Genomic DNA, 20,501 nt, shown 5'->3' on the forward strand with positions numbered 1-20,501 from the left:
TCGGGTTAAAGTAGGACGAAAGAGCCAAAATTACTGCAAAAAAAACTAGATTATATTTTTGGCTCTAATCGACCTAAGTAGAAGTTTTATTTTGCTAACATAGCAAACAATGTGTATAAGAGTCAGGTACAAATCAATAAAATAGTAACAGTAACAACACGGAGTATTACCCTCATTGGACAGTTTTTTACTTTCGGTAACCACCAACTAAACACAAACCACGGAGGCTTTTAGGGTCTTCCACTCCAATAAAGAGAATTTTAAGTATACCATTTGAACTAAATTTGTTATTGTTTTTTTAAAGGAAGGATAATAGTTTTGTTTTTAGTTTTTTAAGATTTTTAAACCTTTCAAAACATAGACTGTTATGAGGGCAACTGTTTTCGAAGTTTCTTGCAATTTTGGCTCTCTCTCTATCCTGCTAAATGTATGTTTAGATTTAGACTGGATAGAGACTGGATTAAAGTACCCGCTGAATTAATTGGCTTTTGGTTAATGCTTTCTTAATATTGCAGATAAACGTCGATATTTTGCAGATTAGAGGTGAAATTTTGAAAAGCTGAATAGAAATTGGTGTTATTCATGACATCAAGTTGAGGTACCCTCTATTTCCTTCAATAATATAAATTTTAAACAAAAAGCTGGAATTTATTATTTGTAAAGCAAACAATTCAAAAAGTTAAATATCAATTGTCACTCTAATCTGACATTAAGTTGGGGTGCCTATTTTTCCATCATAACTTAGTTTTGTGGCATGAACGTTGCCATTTTACAGATTGTCAGCTCAAATGTCATGTATAAAAGGAATTACTAAGACCAGAAAATTTGAAACTGCTGCCCCAACAAAATAAAATAGCCATTTCTTTGCAATTGCAGAAACATGAACATGTTTTTAGCAATAAAATATTCTATTATTTTTATTTCACTATGATTATAAACCTCTACAGGGTATTCTGATAAAGGTAAGGATTATTGGTTTTAAAAACAGACACAAATTCATTTGTTGCCGCTCAAATTTCCTGGTCTAATTCATCTATAATTTTCTAGTCATTCTTTTTTGGCATATTATTACTGCTGCGTTTGTGCTGTTATTCAGGGAAATTCCAATGTTTATGTCGCAAAATGTTTTGTTAATAAAAACAAAATTAGCTCCCCCGACTTGACGTCAAGTTTGCGTGACCTTCACCATTGAATGTTTTCCTAAATGTGAAATATTTAGCTAGACAAATTTTTACTAGTATTTTTAATACATTTAAAAGACTTTTAAATAAGTAAAGATACACATGAATTAAAACATGTAAACATTGAAGTGTAATCGATATATTTGCCTTCGATTTATCAGCTTTTCAAAATAAAGTAACAAACCTGTATCCTCATTGTATTTTGTGACATAGTTTTGATATAGACCCAGCAAATTAAAGGTACTTTATTAAACAATTGTTCTTAATATCAATCATTAATTTAATGTCCAAGCCTACTTAGGCTCTTTAACCATATGCTAAAATATGGATTTTGAAGAAATAGTAGTTTAATATTCTCTGATTTAAAGGTATTAGCCAAATTTAAGGATGTTGTCTTAAGTAATTTATTTTTTGTTTTATAAGTATAATGTTTGCTTTTAGAAACTAGAAAGGATGGGACTCCCTGGGGATATGTTGCCCTGGGTTGAGAGTCAGTTCGTAAACAAGATGAAGACAAGACTACAAGAAATTTAGTCTTTCAATGGAAAATGGAACTTAAAGTTTGGGTGGAAGGCATACAGCGTATTGTTTGTGGTGTTACTGAGGCTACAACATGCCAGGTATATTCTTGACGAATTATCAATAAATAACAGTTGACACCAAAAATGTAGTTTCTAACTTCCAGTTTACCAATATAACTGTTTATAACGATAATATCCTCTGGCTAATTAGCAAGATCTAAAGGCCATAAAAAAAAAAAACTTCCAGTTTCTTAGCAATATCAATTTCTCATTTCGAAAAAAAGAGACGGAAACCGAAAGCAAAATATGATGTTTTAATGGGATTTGTGTTGGTAAAGGATTTACAATAAATCCTAACGAGATTGTACCTGCAAGATGTTTTGAATGTAAAAAGTTTTAATTTCACAAATTTAAATATTCTATTCCTCTTCTATCTTTGAGTATAAGATAGCAATACAACATTTTAAAATAAGAGGAGTGATTAATTTACGTGAGTTTTTACTTCGTAAATTAATGTGGAACGCTTTTTCTACGCTTTGAACGGTAGAAGAGACATCGAATAAGAAGGGGCTAATATTAATAATATATTTGTGGAAACAGTAAATAAAACACTTTTCGAAAACGTAGATTTAAAAACAGTCGCGTTTATGGTAAAAATAAATTAGGTTCAATATTACGCTCTTCTATAATCAGTTTCTTTGTGGAATTTTTCGTTTTTAAATTAATTTTTTATTACTTAACAATTTAAACAGAAATTTAGCTGAAAATTAGTTTATTTTCAATTTGAGGTGCGCAGGTATCTGAGATCATAGGCGTTCAGAGCCTTTTTCAGTGCACTACTTGCCTTTGGACAGTGTTTTCTCATGGCAGACAATATTTTTCCATCACTGGATTTCAGAGCACTAACCACTGAGCAAATCTTTCCCTGAAATGAGATTAACTTTCTGAACCTTAGTAATATTTTTTTTTAAATATTTCGCAAATTGTATATAGGATGTGGTCTACGCACTGGCCCATGCCACCGGCAAAACTGGAAGGTTTACACTGATAGAGCGTTGGAGAAACAATGAGCGACTACTATCTCCTCAGGAGCACCCATTAAAAGTGAGTCTATAGATTAAGTTTAATAAAAATTATAATTGTGATGTATGGGTTGCATATCTGCAATGAAAATTCTTGTAAATGTTGATTTGGTTGTTTTTCAAAACAACAAATTTTTTTATTATTTTTGTTTGAAAAACTCGCAGGGAAATCAGAATCAGGTTAATTGTGTAACCTAGTTCTTTGATTTTTTTTTTGTGTAATATTAATAAAAATACACGTTATATATATTATAACAAAATAACGTTACATGTTAATGGGAAAAATTCATTTATAATATTTCATTTCAATTCCAATTAAAGTAGCTTTTTTTGTTGTTACTCTTTAGAAACGTTTATATTACACTATTTTTCTTGTGAAAGGTATCGGTCGATCAAAATTCTAGTTTATTTTGTTTTTAATGAACAGGTGGTGACTAAATGGGGCGAGTACTCCAGCGAAGTACAGCTAATCCTTCAACGGTCAGGAGGTTGGGGTGGAGGAAACAGTGGCACTGGAACGTCGCCTCCACCAGTTAATTCTTTAACTTCTGGTGGTGGTAGTGGTAACAATTTTGGTGAGAGTTCTTCAATAGAACGCCAAGAGATCTGTGATTTTATATCAACATCAATGGTCAATTCTCAGTCTCAGAGCAGTAGAAGAAATTGTGGAGCTACATCTTTGCTGCAAGTGACAAGTGGCAACCAGAGAAGACCTCCTTATACTGCTAGTCAAAGTGTACTTATTCAGTGTTATCTTCTTCTGTAGCAGTTATTTTTTATTTAAGTTCTTGAGTTAATTCTTGTTTATTGCCTCTTTAGGTACTGTGGGCAAAATTGGAAAATTTTATGACTGTAGTCTAAAAAATTATAGCATTATTTATCTATGGGGTGCCTTTCCCCACTTCTTTTGGGTTTAACGTTCTCATGAGAGTAATTATAAGAATATCTTCAAACTTCTTCAGCTCGATAGGCAAAACGTTCACATCGTTGAAAATTGTGTCTATAAACATAAACTATCGAGAATTGTCTATAGCAAGAAAATGTTATACGCTGAGACAGCTTTGATATAAAACTACTGAAGAAGTTAATCCAATTATTGAAGCCCTGACAATCCATTGCTTTTTCATTCGTATTTCTAATTTTTAGAAACACATAGAACTCCGACTGTTCTGAATCCTTCCAGCCGGTGGATTTGCCTCAAACTTTGTTTAGAAACACAAAGAAAGATTTATTTGTCCGTCATATGATTTTTCCTTTCAGTCAAATCCGTATAAACTTATGAAGCTAGAAGGTTCTCTGTAGATTATGTTGAAATCGGTAATATTCGGATATAGAAGAGGGCTTTTTTGAACAAGAAATGGCCTTTTGAGTTTGCACATTGTACTAGTTGTCGCAGCCTTGCTCTTGAAAAAAGTAATGAAGATGTCGCCATGCCGTTAATTTTCCCCTAAGTCAAATTTGCATCCGAATAATCGAACAAACACAGTTATAATTTTATAATTATTCAATCAAAAGTGACAAGTGTTGCACTTTTAATTTCCATTTTCAGAAAGTGTATTTCATCTCCGAAGGAAAGTCATCTCATTCACATGTGAAATTAAAATTTTATATAACACTAACTAGGTCACACCTATTTTTTTAAAGACTCTGGAGACACAAGCTGTACTTAATATAAAACTCTTAAGCAAATGATAACTACCATGAAATTGTCTCTCGTGGTTCTCAATACTTAAACGAGTATAAATAACTCACATACCAGTTTTTTGGCTAACTTTTTGTTTTAGTAATTGTGCAATTGGAATAAGTAATTTATATCTTCTTTTTTTTAGAGATATAGGAGAGAACATGAATGTATTTTGGTCCTATAAAGCTTAAATCCGTAACATTACTTGGAGTAAATATTTTCTTTCTGTTTATAATATAATACTAAAAGGGAAGGGATTAGCTGTGCGGTTAGCGTACTGGACTCCCACGCGGAGGGCCCGGGTCCGAATCCAGCTGCTAACCCTTAGATTTTCTTTTCCTAGGAGCTTCTTACAGCTCACTGCCCGGTGATGTCCTTCATTTGTAAATGAAGACACATTATTGTTTTGAAATCATTTTGAATTCAAATGCATTGCTTTTTATACTTTTATGTGTATCTAGAGAGATAAAAATTTAATTTCTGAGTTCTCTTACAGAATAATAAAAAGGAAAAAGGAGAAACATTCAGTCAAATTCCAAGTACGAAACTGAACACTTGCATTACTGAGAATAAAAGCTCAGTATTAAAGGTAAATGAAATAAAGATTTTATTAGATCTTCAGAACTTCAAAAGATAAACGAAATTAAAGTAATCATTTGTTTAACCTATTAGAGTTATAGTGATTCTAAAGATGAAACAGTCGTTTATAATGCTCAGTACCGAGATCTTGTTAGACTGGTAAACTATCAGAGAGAGAAACTCTCAGCCCAGCAAGCGGAACTCACTAAGGTTTGGAAAATTTTATATGTTCAAGATATAATTTTATATGTATTTTGCATGTTTTTTTTACTTAACCTTACTACTTGTACGAGAAAATATTGCTATAATGCAGTTTTTCACTTTTACATTTCCAGTAAGTTTTGAGTTCCCGGAGCCCGAAAAAGTTTTTTAATTTTTTCTCTGTGTGTGCCAGCGTCTGAATGAGCAGCCTAAATAAAATATGGACAATTTCAGAAAATTAAAATTTGATACATTGAATCGGTACCACCGTGAGCCTTAGTAATAAGCTTTTGAACCTGAGGTATCAGTTTACTGAATACATTTTTTACTTTTTAATGGTTTTCACGAATACGGCTCGAACGAATTTCTTCAAACGTAATGCGCTCACAGTACTCATGTAGATCTATTACATTTAGTACAAACATTTTCCAGGAAAATATTTAAGGCACTTCTGGGGAAGAATTGAGGTTACTTCCCTTTAAGGTCACATTTAAATCTGATTACCTAAAGTAAAGTTCAAAATTAAAAAAAAAAAATCTTATGAAAGGAAGTTCTATTTTACTAAATAAATTTGTAATTTTTAGATTTTTTTATTTTGTAAGAATTATTTTTTGAAAATGTATTATGTAATTACAGTACGAAAAATCCGTATTAGTATTCGCACCCGATTTTTATTTATTAGTGGTAGCACAGTTTACAGTTAAACTTTAAATGTTGATATCGAAAAGCAAATTATGAAGTTTTAAGTAATATTTTTGTTAAGGAAGAGATTAGCTGAGTTGTTAGCGATTTCTAGGTTCTATCTCGGAGATCGAGCTGCTGGGCCTTAGATTTTTTCTTCCTAAAAGCTGCTTACTGAACAATGTTGTCTGTAACGAGAGAACACTGCCCGTTGACCGTCAGTGAGCTGAAAAAAAACTCCAATAACCTCAAATGTTTGACGCGCCTTAAAGTAAAATATATATATATATATATATATGTAGGAAAGAAGAGAATAGATAATACTTAAGAAAGAAAGAAAGGAATCACTTCAATAATAATCAATATGCAATAATATATTTTCTCGCCTTTACACCTTTTCGTCTTAAAACACACATTCAATATGATAATATATTTAACGCCTGGAAATAATTTAGACAAAACAATATCTTTTCCCATTGCCATCAATATAAATATTGCCATGGAATAGTATTTAACTAAAATAAATTTATCCGGGGGTGCCTCCACGGATTTCCATTCCACATATATACATAATTTTTTGTTTTAGTTTGATGCTGAAATTGTTTTTTGGGAAGGCAAGACACGGGAGCAACAACATCAAATTGAATTCATGTCAAAAGAAGCTGCAAAATTTGAGCTTGTCGCAAGTAATAATGAGCAAATGGTAAAACCCTTTCTAAAAATGTTAATGCTTTATTTTCGATCTTTGAAAATCATTTATAAAGGTAGATGAGTGACTAGCGATAAAGTGGCCAAAAAAAAAAAAAAAAATCAGATAATTGTGAGGAATCATGGGGGAAATTGTGGAATAATAAGTTATAGAGATTCTAGGAGAAAGAAAAGTATGAAAACTGGAAGCCGAAGTTGAAAAGATGTTTAATTAGGAGTTGAAATGTTTCTGTAAAATTAGTTGCAATCTTCCGAATAAATCAAAGTTCCTAAATTTCACTTATCTTAAAAACAAAGAAAAGAAAAAAGATTAACTGTAAAATTTGTGAAGGATCAAATCTTTTAAGGTTCTTCTAGAATGATTACAGAATAGCCTCAATTATATATTTCTAAATTTTTAAAAGAATACCGGTTGTGAGGGTAGAGCTTCCTACAACGTAGCTAATTAAATTATTAAGAATGGGTACATTAAAAAGTACCTGTAAGCTATTCTTCATTAATAATTGTTGTAAATGTTGATGTTTTTTAATTATCTTTATTATTTTGATGTGGTAATCAAAATGTGGTAACTTATTAAAATGAGTCTCCAAAAATTACTGTTACAGTTGCGAGCTCTTTGTTGTGTAGAAGAAGAAAGGGAAATTGTTGAAAAAGAAGAAAGAACGCTTAGGTCGGAACTAACTTTATTAAGATCAAAACTTGTTAGTTGTGAAGCTGAATTGCAACAATATAAAAAAAAAATCAAGTGAGTTCTTGATTAGATTAGATTAAAATAACGCTCATACATGATACAAACGTAACTTTCTAGTTTCTTATTAAAGATTGCCAATTTTTCTTGTTAAAATGTATTTTTATTTCTCTTACTAAATAAGATAAATATTGAGATCATGACAATTGTTCGTAATTTAGTCTTAACAGGAAATATATGATTTAAAAGGACGTTTAAATGTGTTACTAAATTCCAGTCTTGAAGAATGTTCCGTTTTCGGAAGTACTGAATTGATTTTACTAATAGATTTTAAGTTTTTCTAAGATTTATTAGTTCGAAAATGCGTACAGAGAAAAGTATTAACTGTTTATTTAATTACAAACATGTAGATGCAAAATTTTTATTTTAATAATTTTTGTTACATAATTATTTTAAGGACTGATGAGACTATGAACATTTCAATGTAAAGTGCAATTTTTTACTTGACAATATTGGATAATAATTAATTATGTTTTAAAAAATTGATCTCAGAATCCCCGAAATAAAAGAGAAAACCGTGTGAGGGTTCGCACCATATTTTGTATTAATTAAGATGTCAAAGCTAAGATGTATTTTAGTACTGGGTTCTATTCCCGGTATAGGCCTTGGATTTTATTTAATGGTTAACAAAACAATTCATTGTAATTATGTTTGTTAGTCGCCTCCGTCTTTGACACCTAATTTGGTAGTTGGACTCAAAGTCTCCCTGAAAAAGTAGCGTTAATTTACTTTTTACTTTATTAATTAAGGTGCGTCAAGATCTGTGATTAATGACGCCCGCAGTAATCTCAGTGCACTTCCGGTAGAGTTCTTTCTCTTTAGTGGCCTTTACGAGACAGCTTTAGAGACCAATTAATAGTTAATGCAGCTAGTTCGAACCAGAAGTATCTTTAGTAAACTATTTACGAATCAGTCAAGAAACCCATCGCTTCTAATGGACTTAAAGTTTTACTTGTTATAAGCTAAGAAAGGGGAGGATGTAAAGGATAACACTAATTGCTTAAGATTAGTGCTTAAGCTTACTATTAGAACTCGTAACCGATTATTTACCCTAGGAAATTCAAAGAAAAGTATTTACAAAATTAACTGATGGATAGCCTCTTGACCATCTTAACTGAAACTTCTCTTTTCTTTGAATGGACTTCAACTAACGGAAATGCACTGCAGAAGTCAAGGAAACGGACGTAGCGTCACAGCTGTAGTTCTACACAGTAAATAGTCTCTTATCACTCAGATAGATCTTCACTAAACCCTTGTGACCGAGACGAGCTCTCTCCAATCCACTTTTCTCCTTTTCACTTGGTGAACTCTACTTCTCGATACTTGATTAATTTGAGAAAGTCTTAATTTTAACTGCTTGTGATTGATTTTCAATAATTAGTGATTGGAATTGATTTCTTAATTAATTTAGTACGTTATGAAGCTGCATTATCTTGTGATGGAAAATGAAGTATTTTTAATCACGAGTGAGTTACTTCCTTAACTAAATTTATTTTAATAATGGGCCTATTAGCGATTGTCCAATAATAGTAGTAATAAGAATTTTTTTTCTTGTTTTTCGTTAATAAGCTGCTTTTAAATATTTGATATGTAAAAATAGACTTTTTTTTATTAGGGAACTTAATGATGAGTTGGATACAGAGACCAAAGGTGAGCCATCTCTTCTAGCTGAAGTAGAGAAGCTACAAAGAGACGTTGATCAAGCAAGAACTAGGGCTCAGTTGACTACTCATTCTAGTGATGTGCTTCATTCCCAGGTTAATTTTAATGTATATTAATTTACACTATCTAAAGTTACAAATTCATACTAATTACAAAAGTAGTTGTTAATAGCTTCCCCAATAAATTGCTCGGCCAATTAGACACTTTCACAGCGCTAACCTAACATTATTTAATCCATCTAAACATTTATCAAATAAAATATGTTCTTTTTTAACATTTTTCACAAAAGAAATACATCAGATCCATCACACAAATTTAGGCAAGATCACATTGATGTTCTCTTCACAGCTAGGAACCTTATGTTACTTTTAGTTACACTAGAAGAGTTAGTTATTACTTTTAGTTACTTATCTGTCCGATGTTTGTGTGGGGGATCCTAACATGAGGCAGCCCCTCGCACCCCTCCATTCTTACTCTGTTTTTCCCTCTTGTTCCCTATTTTGATTTCTTGCTGAATTCTGATTTTATTCCGTAGTTGTGTAGCGAAATTGGATTCATTTTTGTATAACCATTAGTATTTGGTATTTTCTTCTTATTGCTGTTAAATTAATATTATTATTGGTTTTGCACGTAATTTGTTCCAAGTTTATTTTTGGAGGATATTAATGAATAAGAGTTTTTAAAAAGAAACAGTATGAGCTGTTTAGTAGAAGCCAAGGTTGTTTATTTTTAAAATAATTAATTCATTGAAAAATGTTTCTTTAATGATGAATGAAAACTTAAGATACAAAAAGAATAAAGAACTCATATGAATATAATTTATACAGGTAAAGTCTTTAGAAACAGCTATCGCAGACAAAAAGCGACAAGTTGAACGTTTGGTGGCCGAAATGAAGGAAGCAAATTTACAGTCGCTTGCAGCGGCCCCCACAGATGAACTGAAACTTCTTTTGGAAGGTATGTTTTGATTTTAAAAGTGATGAATGAATAAATAAGTTTCCTTATTATCTCTAAATGATCAATTATCGTAAGAAAATTACATAATCCTTTTCCAGTTATAACTAAAATTACGTGTAATTTGTGAAGATTTTCTGATAAATATAAATAGTTTTATAATATTGCAAACCATTCTCTGTAGGTCTGTAGAGAATGGGGGTTCGGAAGTTCCGATTAAAGTGATTGTGGTGATGTTGGACGGATAGAGGAAGAGACGATCTTGTAATGGAACTGTCAGTTAGGTTATACGAAGTTCGAGGCCACAAGAAAAGTTGTTGGTTCAAGCGTGAGCGCTGAAATGGACTGGGAAAAACTGTGCAAAATGATTTTCGCTAGAGCCCCAAATTTGGTTATTTCCTACTTACTAAATAAAGGCATCTAGTAGACGGTAGACATTTTGTAAACCTGAAGTAAGCAGGCTCTGTTATTCACTGGGACATGTTGTATCACAGGTCAATTTCGGTTTTGTTTCATCACCAACTTCCCTTAAAACGTTTTCAACAAATTTCAGTTGTGTCACTCTTTAAACTTAGGTTTTGCAGTATTTCCCTGAATCACGAAACAAATTTTTCACACTCGCAAGAACACAGCCGTACACTTTTATCTGTAGTAAATTGAAGTAACTAAATAAAACTGTAGTAATAATAAATAAAAGCACATTGACAGATAGTGAGTTTTATTAAATACATTATTGAGTGTTAAACATATTGAAATTCATAAATTTATATGTATGTGACTTTCATTTCATTTAAAATATTTGTGACTGTAATTCAATTATTCACAACGACAGTGTATTCTATAAAGTAGTTGAAATTAAAAGAAGAACATGAATATATATACACTGTTGTAACGAATAAGTAAGATATGTCAAGTAACACAACAGAAACGGAAATTAGACAGTATAAGGTACATTAAATTACAGTTACTAACGATTGTGTTTTGAGCCAATAATATCGTTGTAACTAACAGTGACTAAACAAATCTTATATTGCCTTAAATACCGAAGTGTGTCTAACGTTAAGGATCAGCTTATAATAAATAAATTAATATTAAAATTAATACTGCAATAAATTTCAGAAGAGAATAGTAATCCAATGAGAAGTTTTTAAATATTGATACTGGTCTATCCGAAAAGTGTCTTTAAAAATAAAAAAAAGTAAAAAAATCTTTGCCATTATGAACTTTATTTATTTATTTTTATTAACCTCAGGTTTTAGTTGTAATGAGTTGAAATTATTTTCCAATTTCTGTTCTGCTACAAATTTACTTATTCGAATACAAAAATGTAACTAAAGAAATAAATGTCCCACTATCATCTAGATCATGTAATCAATACTTATTTTCATGCTTGCAAGGATCCATGTTTTGCCTTGGTAAGGTATATTACGTGGTTGTTGAATGTTCTGTTAGATGCATTTTTTCATTTGTGGGAATGCTATTTAGATAGGTCCTCTTTTTTAATACTATTAGGTCAAAAAGGAAATGTATTTGTGTATTTACTACAGTGGAGCCTCAAGTATGAAATTTGTTTGAAAAAGAGAAGAGTAAAATGGAAAGGATTGTTAATAAAGGAATATCATGTGCTCCAGTGTACTGATTTAAATCTTTGCAATACAATATATCTGTAGCTGACGGATACTTAGTAAATTCAAGTTAGAGTGCCTTTCCACTATTTTTTTGCGCATCATTAGTGCCGTGAAATTAAGATAGTTATTAGAAAATGAAAGCCCTTTCTAGTTTTTTGACTTTTTCAAATTTCTTTTGATCATGCATTAGTTTAATCGATCCTTAAAATTTTCGCGTTTTTGCTACAATATACGAGTATAGTTATTTAGTTATAACTTTCCTTTCCCTCCAAAGTAAAAACTTTTCCAAACAGCCTAAGTGGATAACAGGCGCCTCTATTTTGTAAACATTGAACTTAAACAATATTTTTTTATTTAGTGCTGAATAAACTAAAGATAATAGCTGTATAATTATTATTTGAAAAATGTTAACAAAGTTATTTACAAAAAAAATGATTGGTCCTCGTATTTGTACATCCGTTCCCAAATCTGTTAACTCATTTGATAACTTTTTTCAGTGCCTCCTTTCTTCTAAGTGCACTCCTATGTTCTTTGTAGAAAGAGAGAGAGGTTTTAAGCAACATTAACTTTTAATAACTTCTTTAAATAAAAATTGAACAAAAGGCAAATAAATTGTTGCCACATTTGAAAGTAAGTTAGTTCTTATTTAGATATCTGGCATCATGTTATCATATTAACTTCTTGCTGCTTTTTTAGAAGTTGATATCCTATATCCTGCCAAAAATGTTTTCGTAATCAATTAAGCTGAATAGTTTAGTGCAGATCAATTAAATAGCGCTTTAGCATGGTAAGCAGGAGTCATTCTAAAAAAATTTTTTAGTTAGATGTTCCTTCCTTTAAAATTACTTTTTTTTTATTTATTTATTTTGAAATAATTATTCACAAATATTGTAAAATTATTAACTGGTAAATTAGTTGCATAATTATGCTACTAGTATCTTTATTGCTAAATTAAAGAATATCTTTTTATGTTGAGAGCTTAAAAAAAAAGAAAAAAAAAATCATTTTAGACAAAATTACAGGGGCGCTGCCGGATTTTTTACCTTAATAATTTTATTAATACTGCAGCGTAAACTCAGAAATTTTGCAATTTTTCTGAAATTTTAGCAGCACTGGCGATTGATTGAAGAGAAAATGGGAAAAAATTAAAGAAGTAAAAAGTGAGCATTCCAACCTGACATTAAGTTGGACCTATGTCTTCACTTTTACTACATTTATTTTACTTCTAATCTATTAAATTTCTTCGTTTTTTTGCTGCAATATTATCCTCTTTTTATCTTTATTATGTTCAATGCTAAATTTGTCTTTACATCTTTACAACTCTAAAAGTAAAGGGATACTTTTGTTTAAGTTCAGTTTATTGGCTGTTTGGAAAAGTTTTTACTGGTGGAATACGGGACAGTTCTTCTTAAATGACTTTTTCAATATTTTCAGCTGCGTAAACATTAAAATTTTGCAGATAGGCGGCTCTAACTTTATGCAAAACTTTCTTGACGAATTCGGTGGTCGGAACGCCAATTTGACGCATGTACGAATAGTTACAATGTTACTATTTGAAGTTGCACTCTGCAACTAGTTCTTTATACTTTAAGGAAAATTGTTTAACAAGCCAGAACTATTAGGAATTACGTTATCACTGAAATTGACTCCGATATATTTGAGTAGTTAGTTGATGTCTTTGACGTTTGGTTAGTCAATTTGATTTCGAATAGCTTCCAACATATTTGTACTTGGGGTTCCTCTCTCTCCTGTACTGAAACTTTGCATGTGAGTATTAAATGTATTTGATTATTTTCATTTGTTTTAACTTTGATATGGTATAAAAAGCATATTAAATTTGGCATTGACTAAGCGTAACGAAGAGTTGACAAGGCGGATGAATGATTTGAATAATACCCCCAAATAAATAGAACCTATTCTCCCAGAAGGTAGAGGTTGAAATTGAAGAATACAATTAATAGGAAAATTGCCATAATTTTATTTTTCCAAATGCGCGGAGATATCTACTTCCCCTGCATCTGCCGCTGTTGTGCTGGCCCATGTTATCTGTGAAGTGGTTTATTTTTACAAACCACTTCAAGAACAAAAATGTCCTTTGTGCATCTTACAATAATAAGTTGTAGCATTAACCTAAGAACTAGTCATAAGGTAACAATTTATTTTTATCTGGTAGGAGATTGTAACTATAGCAATTAAATTTATTATAGGGGCCAGCTCATTAAAAGCTTAATACGTATTATTACAACTTCCAAATGGAGTGTTTTTTTTAAGAAGTGTATTATTCTCATCATGTTATTGGCAATTGATTTATTACTGATTCGTAACTCCAGACTTATTTGTGCATTACATCTCTTTTTCAGCTCCTCGGCCTTTCATCAGAAACTACTTAAATTTTCAGTCTGCACTGGTATTACAAAGTACATTCAGTTATCCCTAAAAAAAAAAAGCTCCTGATGAAGGGCAACAATGGTAACCGCGAAGTAGAAACATAATAAAGAAATTAGTCTCATAAAAAGACCGGAGCAAATTTATTTGATATATTGCTTTTTCTGATGAATACTTATCCAAATTGAATGAGTAATTCTCTTAAGCCTCGCTTGTGTGCATACAAAATCCTTGCCTCCAAAGTATCATATTTAATTAAATGTATCCTGTAAGGATCAGGAACTATTCACATTTGTTGATAAGTAATTACTTCGTGAAGATAATTCAAGACATTTTTCTCAAACTGTTTAGAAATGAAACTTTCCAACTATTCCAAACTACATTTTTTCGTGCTTATTGAATAGATCCTTCCTATTATGCTATTGTTTATTAAAATGTGATCCCAAGGTACTGTTTTTAAGCTATCCGTGAACTAGTTAGTGGATTCACTGGCATTTTCATAAATTTATAATCACACTGAGGGATCATTATTCTACACCACTGAATGCATATTAATATGCAATGTCTCTGCCTTGCTAGAACTGTCAACCCTGCCTGTTCATCATCAATAAATTGTTGGTAACAATTGATGTTCTAAATCATCTCCTGATTGTGGTTTAATACTTTGCCGGCAAACTTTTAAATAATGTTCGGTAGCTTTCCATATAGCAGTAAATAAATAAAATTACTAATATCAGTACCACCGATTGCGCCAAATCTGCAGTGTTTCAATTTTTAAAATAACAAATCGATAAATTAGAAGGTTATGGAAGAAAAACACATTTAATTATTCGTTATTTGTTAATTATTTGTTATTAATGTATCACCAGGATCTATTAATGATCGATAAATTAGAAGGTTATGGAAGAAAAACACATTTAATTATCATTAATAGATCCTGGTGATACATTAATAACAGAACTGGGGTAAAATTGTATGTTCAAGTTGAAGGAGGTTTTTTAATAATCTCTATTGAGATAGTGAATTCCAGAAACATTCGGATTATTTAACTATTTTTCTATGAGTACTTGTCGCATTTCGGTATTTAAACATTCGTAAGTAAAGCGGTATCCTTTCAAAAGTAAGAGAAACTTCGGAAACTAACAGAAAACTAAATTTCTCTTGAAGAAGTGTTAAATTGTTGTTAATCTTTTTTAAATCTATTACTTTCTGAGTGTTTATGGCTAAGCTGATGTGTAGTTTTCGTCGGTGTGCCAATGTACATACGTCTTAATATTAGAACCTATTAATTTTTTGTATATTTGCAACCAAATTTTATAATATATTTTGTATGTATCGCATATTTGTATAAATAAATTACTCAATAATTGAAAGACACATTTTGTAAATTTTTTATCATCGTTTAAATTGAAATAAAATTTCTATCTGTGCAAGAAAGATAAACTTTTCTAGTTTGAAGTAGACGTTAGAAACTTTGTTAATTTCATCAGTTCCACTAATCAATCCACCATTTGCTTTGACTGCTATATTTAAAACAATTATTAATGTTAAATAACTAAATTCGGTTATAAAATTACCATTTGTTCAAAGAAGTCAGATTTTATGTTAAATTATTTTATGTTTTTGTATGATGCTTTGGGAATCATAAATCAGATTACTAAACAAAATCTTTAAATAAATTTATTTTTATTTTGACAGGTCCTCATAAGCCAGGCAGTGTGAGACGTATGATAGGTTCGCCTCGACAGTTAGAAAATGCTGTTCCAACAAGTAAGAATCCCCATGGAGTCTGGGTTTAATTTGATATAGTTTGCGGAGTATATAGTTCTTATTGGAAAGATACTTTAGAAATTGATGAATTATTATATTTATTAACGACTGCAGAAAATGTAAGCGAAAAATTGTTTCCTTGTATTTCATTTGTTACGTTTTTGTCTTTAAATCAAGCTCCAGTCAAAATATTTGATAAAGATGTTCCAATAGAAGAACGAATGATTTGTCACATTTGTTCGGATCACAAATATTGAATCCAGAAATGTGACCATTGTTATTCTTTCATTATTTATTTAAATGCTTATTAGTTTTTAAAATAAATATATATTTATTTTATTTTACGTTATGACATACATATTCATATATATGTATATATATATTATGTTTTTAAATTGTATGAACTGAGGAAATAGTGATAAAAAAAAAAAAATGATAACAATTTTTTGTTATATCTGACTAATAAATCAGAAAACGATGTGAATGTTAATGGAGGTTGAAATGAAGAAATGGAATAAAAAGGTTTTATTTAAATTTATTGAAAGGTCAGGAATAATTAAATATTACTAAAATAATGCTAAGGTAGCATCCGAAAATGTTTATTTCCTGAGGCTCAATTTTTACAATCTTCTGGGCTTTTCTGTAGAAACAAAGAGGTTTTTAAAAATGTAGACACGCTTTTTGTAATTTGTTTTGTTTGTTAGAGTGTAATATGACGATTGCAATAGATTAGTTAAAATACTGGATTAGCTTATAATGTGATCAATTTTATATAAATGCTTATTATTACTGTTTATATCGCAGATTACAACTTAGATTTATTAGTGGATGTTACATAATGTGTAAATATTGCAGTCTGAATTTCGTCTTGTTCTTTTAATAGTCTGATTAAACGGTCGGATCTGGAGGGCGAGCTCTAGAGTGGGGGAGCCACAATAGATCCGAAGGGGTCGCAGTGGCATAGGCCTTGGGCCGCCCTACTAGAATCTTATCTTTTTTCGTCTTGTACTTGGGGGAGGGACTGGAGATTCCCCATGCAGCAAACTCTTAAAGTTAAATACTTATATTTAAGTTGTGCTTATGTTAAATTTTGTATGCGTATTTAATTTATGTTACAATAAATTAACAATCTACAATGAGCTTTATACTATATACAGTTTAAAACCGCAAGAATTTTCAAAAAAATTGAAATAGAAACATTTTTTTTCACCCCTGAAGATAAACTAATCAGTACGGTAGGAGGAAGTGAGTTTCGTTTAAAATAAATGCTTTTTAGTAGGAATTCGACATTATTTTACTAATGGAAATCACTATGTCGCAGAAAAAAAGGACAGTACTCTTCAATTAAATATTTGGTTAATTCATTTTTTAATTGTTTTTTAGGAGGTTGGTTTTACCAACAGTTCACCCCTTAACATAAAGCTAAGATCTGAAAATAATAATAAATTAAAATTATTAAATTACTTTAAACACTTCCGAAATAGGTGTATAAACAGGGTATATAAACATAATTATTCAATAATTACTCTGCTTAGAAAAGTAAAAAAGGAAACAAAGAAATGTTTAGAAAGATCGTTTTTAATTTATGGACATTGCAAATTCTATTGGATATATATATTAATAATTTTTTCAATTTCTTACTGATCTGTGTACCAAAATCATAAAATATTAATATTGATAGATAATTACTATTTAATTTATGCATATAATTTGATTTACTTTCCTTTTTTTTTTTTTTAATAATTATATTTAATATTTAATTTTATTTGTTTCTGATATTTATTGTAAAAATATTTCTTGTCTCTTAGGTAACGTTAGTGTGTCGAAACGTTTGCAATAAACAAAATTTCGTTACCACTCTGTCTCCCTAAAGTATAATTAATCATTTTATTTACACTTATTATATTTATGCAAAATTATTGAATTTAGATGGTGATACATATATCTATTCGAAAAAACCTGCTGTTCGAACTATCTTGATCTTGATACGTCTTTTGTTCACCCTGTAAATCAAAATAACATTTTTATAGATGGTGATTTAAAAATAGTGCGAAAACCAAAACATATAGTAAAAAATTGTAAACGGTAACCCTCTTAATTTTTTGAGAGGAATTGAAATTTTAAATCAAATTTTTCCTATCTCAATTAGTTATCATGTTGTCGATTACAACTCTATTTAAATGGAAACAATTAAACATCGGTCGTAACTCATGAACAACATGACTTTGATAACTTTTCATATAGTAAGATTTTAAAACTAATCTCAGCATTCCTTGGCTCACTCCCAATGATTTTACCGTGTTTGATTATGATGAATCTAGAAATTTTCGGCGAAAAGACAAATGTTCAATTCTGCGTCAAAAAATCAGACACTTCGAATTTTCGCGTAATGCGAATAAAGGTGGTAAAATGAGGTGTTCGCGGTCGGGCAAACAAAGCTGAGGTAATTAAATTCTATTGACCCTTTACATTGTTTCAGGACAATGTAATCTTTATTTTAGTGGACTGTTTCATATGTACATATTGTACCAGGAAAAATAGTTTTGTAAGTGACGTAATCGTTTGAAGTGCTATTTTAATTCTGCTTAAGTGTTGATATAAGGCAGAGAAATATTGTTTCATTCATTTTATTTTAATTTTTCTTTCCTAGTTAATTTAAACTTTGATAATCAGAAAAAACATTTTTAGGCTGCTACTAGAGATAACCATAGTTTTTGATTCTGATCAAAAGTTTAAAGGATATGTCGAACCCAAATTCATTAATATATAATAACGAAAAATCACCTTCTTCGATTACATAGGCAATAATAATAAATATTAGTTGAATGGAAAAGTTTTTCTCAATTTTAGTTGTAAATCAATTTAAAAAAAAACATTTATTAAAGAAGCAAATGTAATTCCTCTCTAGTATTTAACATGTTCTAATTTTGAGGTTTATAAATAGATCAGCGGTAGAAGTTTGCATTTTAAGTTAGTACTTAACTCTAAATTATTTTCAACTATACATATTCTGCAATAAAGTGGTTACTAAAGTAAAATGATTAAATAAGCCAATTAAAAAAAAAAAAAACTTCAGATATTAAGAACATTATCATGTAGTATAAGTTCTTCATTAAAAGGAATTTATTATTTAACTTTAAAAACTATTGATTTTTTTTTTAATTGTCGGAAAAGTTAGAAATAATGTCAGTGCCATATAATGAGCAATTTTTATGGAGTATGTTTCAAATATTCTTAGTGAGAGGAATTTTTTCTTGACTAGTTTTTATCCTGTTGTAAATATTTTAATATATTTTTTCTTCTTTTTTTTGTAATTGTTTTTTTAAAATTTGAACACGTGATTTTAAGTGTTAACATTTCCTCAACTCATAAGACATGTCTTCGTTTTTCCGCGTTTATTTATATTTGGAAATGTTTGCAATATTCGTCTGCAAGTTGGGTTTTCGAGTCTCTATTTAACAACGTATGTTCGAAATTTAGCTATGATTAGAATTTCGCTGCTTACCCACAAAATTAGCATTTTCTTTTGAATTTTTATTGGCACTAGAAATAAATTAACACAAATTACTTTTGCCAAAAATCAATTGCATCACTTCTTACAGTTCAGTTCAGATAATTTAATAAACTTTATGATAAATTTATATGGATGAATTATGAAATAATCGAAGTCGATGAAATTAGTCGATTCTTCAAATACAATTAATGGCAAAGACGATATTTTTGTCCGCCACACATTAAAATTCTAACCAAAAGTAATTATTCACATATATATGTATATATATTTTTTTTTATAAAAGTAATTTATATTTCAAAAGTTAGTTTTTACGGGTTTTGAATATGAATTTTTAGCACAAATAAGGTAAACTTGCCTTAAAGTATTTTGTGTGTTATTATGAATGTTAATTAACTTATGGTGTATACTAGAAGAATAGAAATTTCTTTAGATCGTTTCTCTTGATCTGCAATTTTGAAGTGCAGTAATTATAATTTTAGTTCTTTTAGAATTTTCGGAGGGGATTTACCCCTACTCTCACTTGCTTAGGTTACTGATTATTATTATTATTTTACAATTATTCAGAAATTCGTACTTCGAAAATATTTAATATTTTCTGCAGTAATAAGGGCCACTCTAAAAAACCACTACTGAGATGTGGGTAGTGGATTTTAACCACTGTAATATAATTCTTTACTGATGGATGTTCACTACAATTTTATCCGACAAAAAAGTATGTAAACTTGTTTTATATTTTGCGCACTCAATAGAAAAAAATTATTTCAGTACATAGTTTATTAAATAGTGTTAATATCTTTTTAAACATCATCAACAAATAATGTTTATTATTTCTTAAAGTAATCGTTAATACTTCACTTATTGTTTGTCACGTTGTGTTTAGGTTTTGACCAAAAAGTGAATATAGGGTTCATAAAATTGTGTTTTTGTTAACTATAGTTATTTTAATTTCAGTTATTAGCATTGGATTTCTTTTTATGCCTAATTGACATCCGCTTGAAAAAATAGGCGATACCTTTATATCATTTTTTTTTAATGACAATTGCTGGTTTGCTGTTTATTTAGGGAATCAGTTTTTTACGTTCTGAAAGACTGGAATGTTCGTTAAAAGTTTGATAAAATTGATTTAATTGATTTAAATGGATAAATTATTAGCTTCTTCAAAAACAATTAGAGATTATAAAGTTCAATATAATGTAATTTTTA

The 20,501-nt window shown here is 29.9% G+C and overlaps 1 protein-coding gene and 1 long non-coding RNA gene across 6 annotated transcripts in view; one reads left to right on the forward strand and one right to left on the reverse strand.

Moving 5' to 3' along the window:
• Window positions 1–20,501, reverse strand: part of LOC141447220 (uncharacterized) — a 111,093-nt gene that overhangs the window by 88,160 nt on the left and 2,432 nt on the right. The gene's annotated exons all lie outside the window — the stretch shown is intronic.
• RASSF8 (ras association domain-containing protein 8) lies at window positions 1,292–20,259 on the forward strand. 5 transcript variants are annotated; one of them, XM_074114012.1, is made up of 12 exons: window positions 1,292–1,421; window positions 1,623–1,801; window positions 2,696–2,806; window positions 3,212–3,520; window positions 4,965–5,057; window positions 5,141–5,257; window positions 6,516–6,632; window positions 7,243–7,382; window positions 8,986–9,142; window positions 9,875–10,004; window positions 11,399–11,416; window positions 15,713–20,259. In XM_074114012.1, exons 2-12 carry the CDS (start codon window positions 1,730–1,732, stop codon window positions 15,811–15,813), a joined length of 1,365 nt encoding a protein of 454 aa, XP_073970113.1. In that variant the 5' UTR covers window positions 1,292–1,421; window positions 1,623–1,729; the 3' UTR covers window positions 15,814–20,259. The 5 variants fall into 5 exon arrangements, with proteins under 5 accessions (XP_073970113.1, XP_073970125.1, XP_073970135.1 ...); XM_074114024.1 differs by having other exon boundaries at window positions 9,001–9,142; XM_074114017.1 differs by having other exon boundaries at window positions 1,409–1,549.

This window comes from Rhodnius prolixus, unplaced genomic scaffold, assembly GCF_049639745.1.
Source record: "Rhodnius prolixus isolate KJV_2025 unplaced genomic scaffold, Rpr scaffold_1, whole genome shotgun sequence".
In the NCBI taxonomy this organism is placed as follows: domain Eukaryota; kingdom Metazoa; phylum Arthropoda; class Insecta; order Hemiptera; family Reduviidae; genus Rhodnius; species Rhodnius prolixus.

Coding starts and splice junctions, on each gene's coding strand:
- RASSF8 (XM_074114012.1), top strand. CDS start 1,730: ATGGAACTTAAAGTTTGGGTGGAAGGCATACAGCGTATTGTTTGTGGT. Junction 3,521..4,964: donor CTTATACTGCTAGTCAAAGT/GTACTTATTCAG, acceptor GTTCTCTTACAG/AATAATAAAAAGGAAAAAGG. Junction 9,143..9,874: donor GTGATGTGCTTCATTCCCAG/GTTAATTTTAAT, acceptor TAATTTATACAG/GTAAAGTCTTTAGAAACAGC.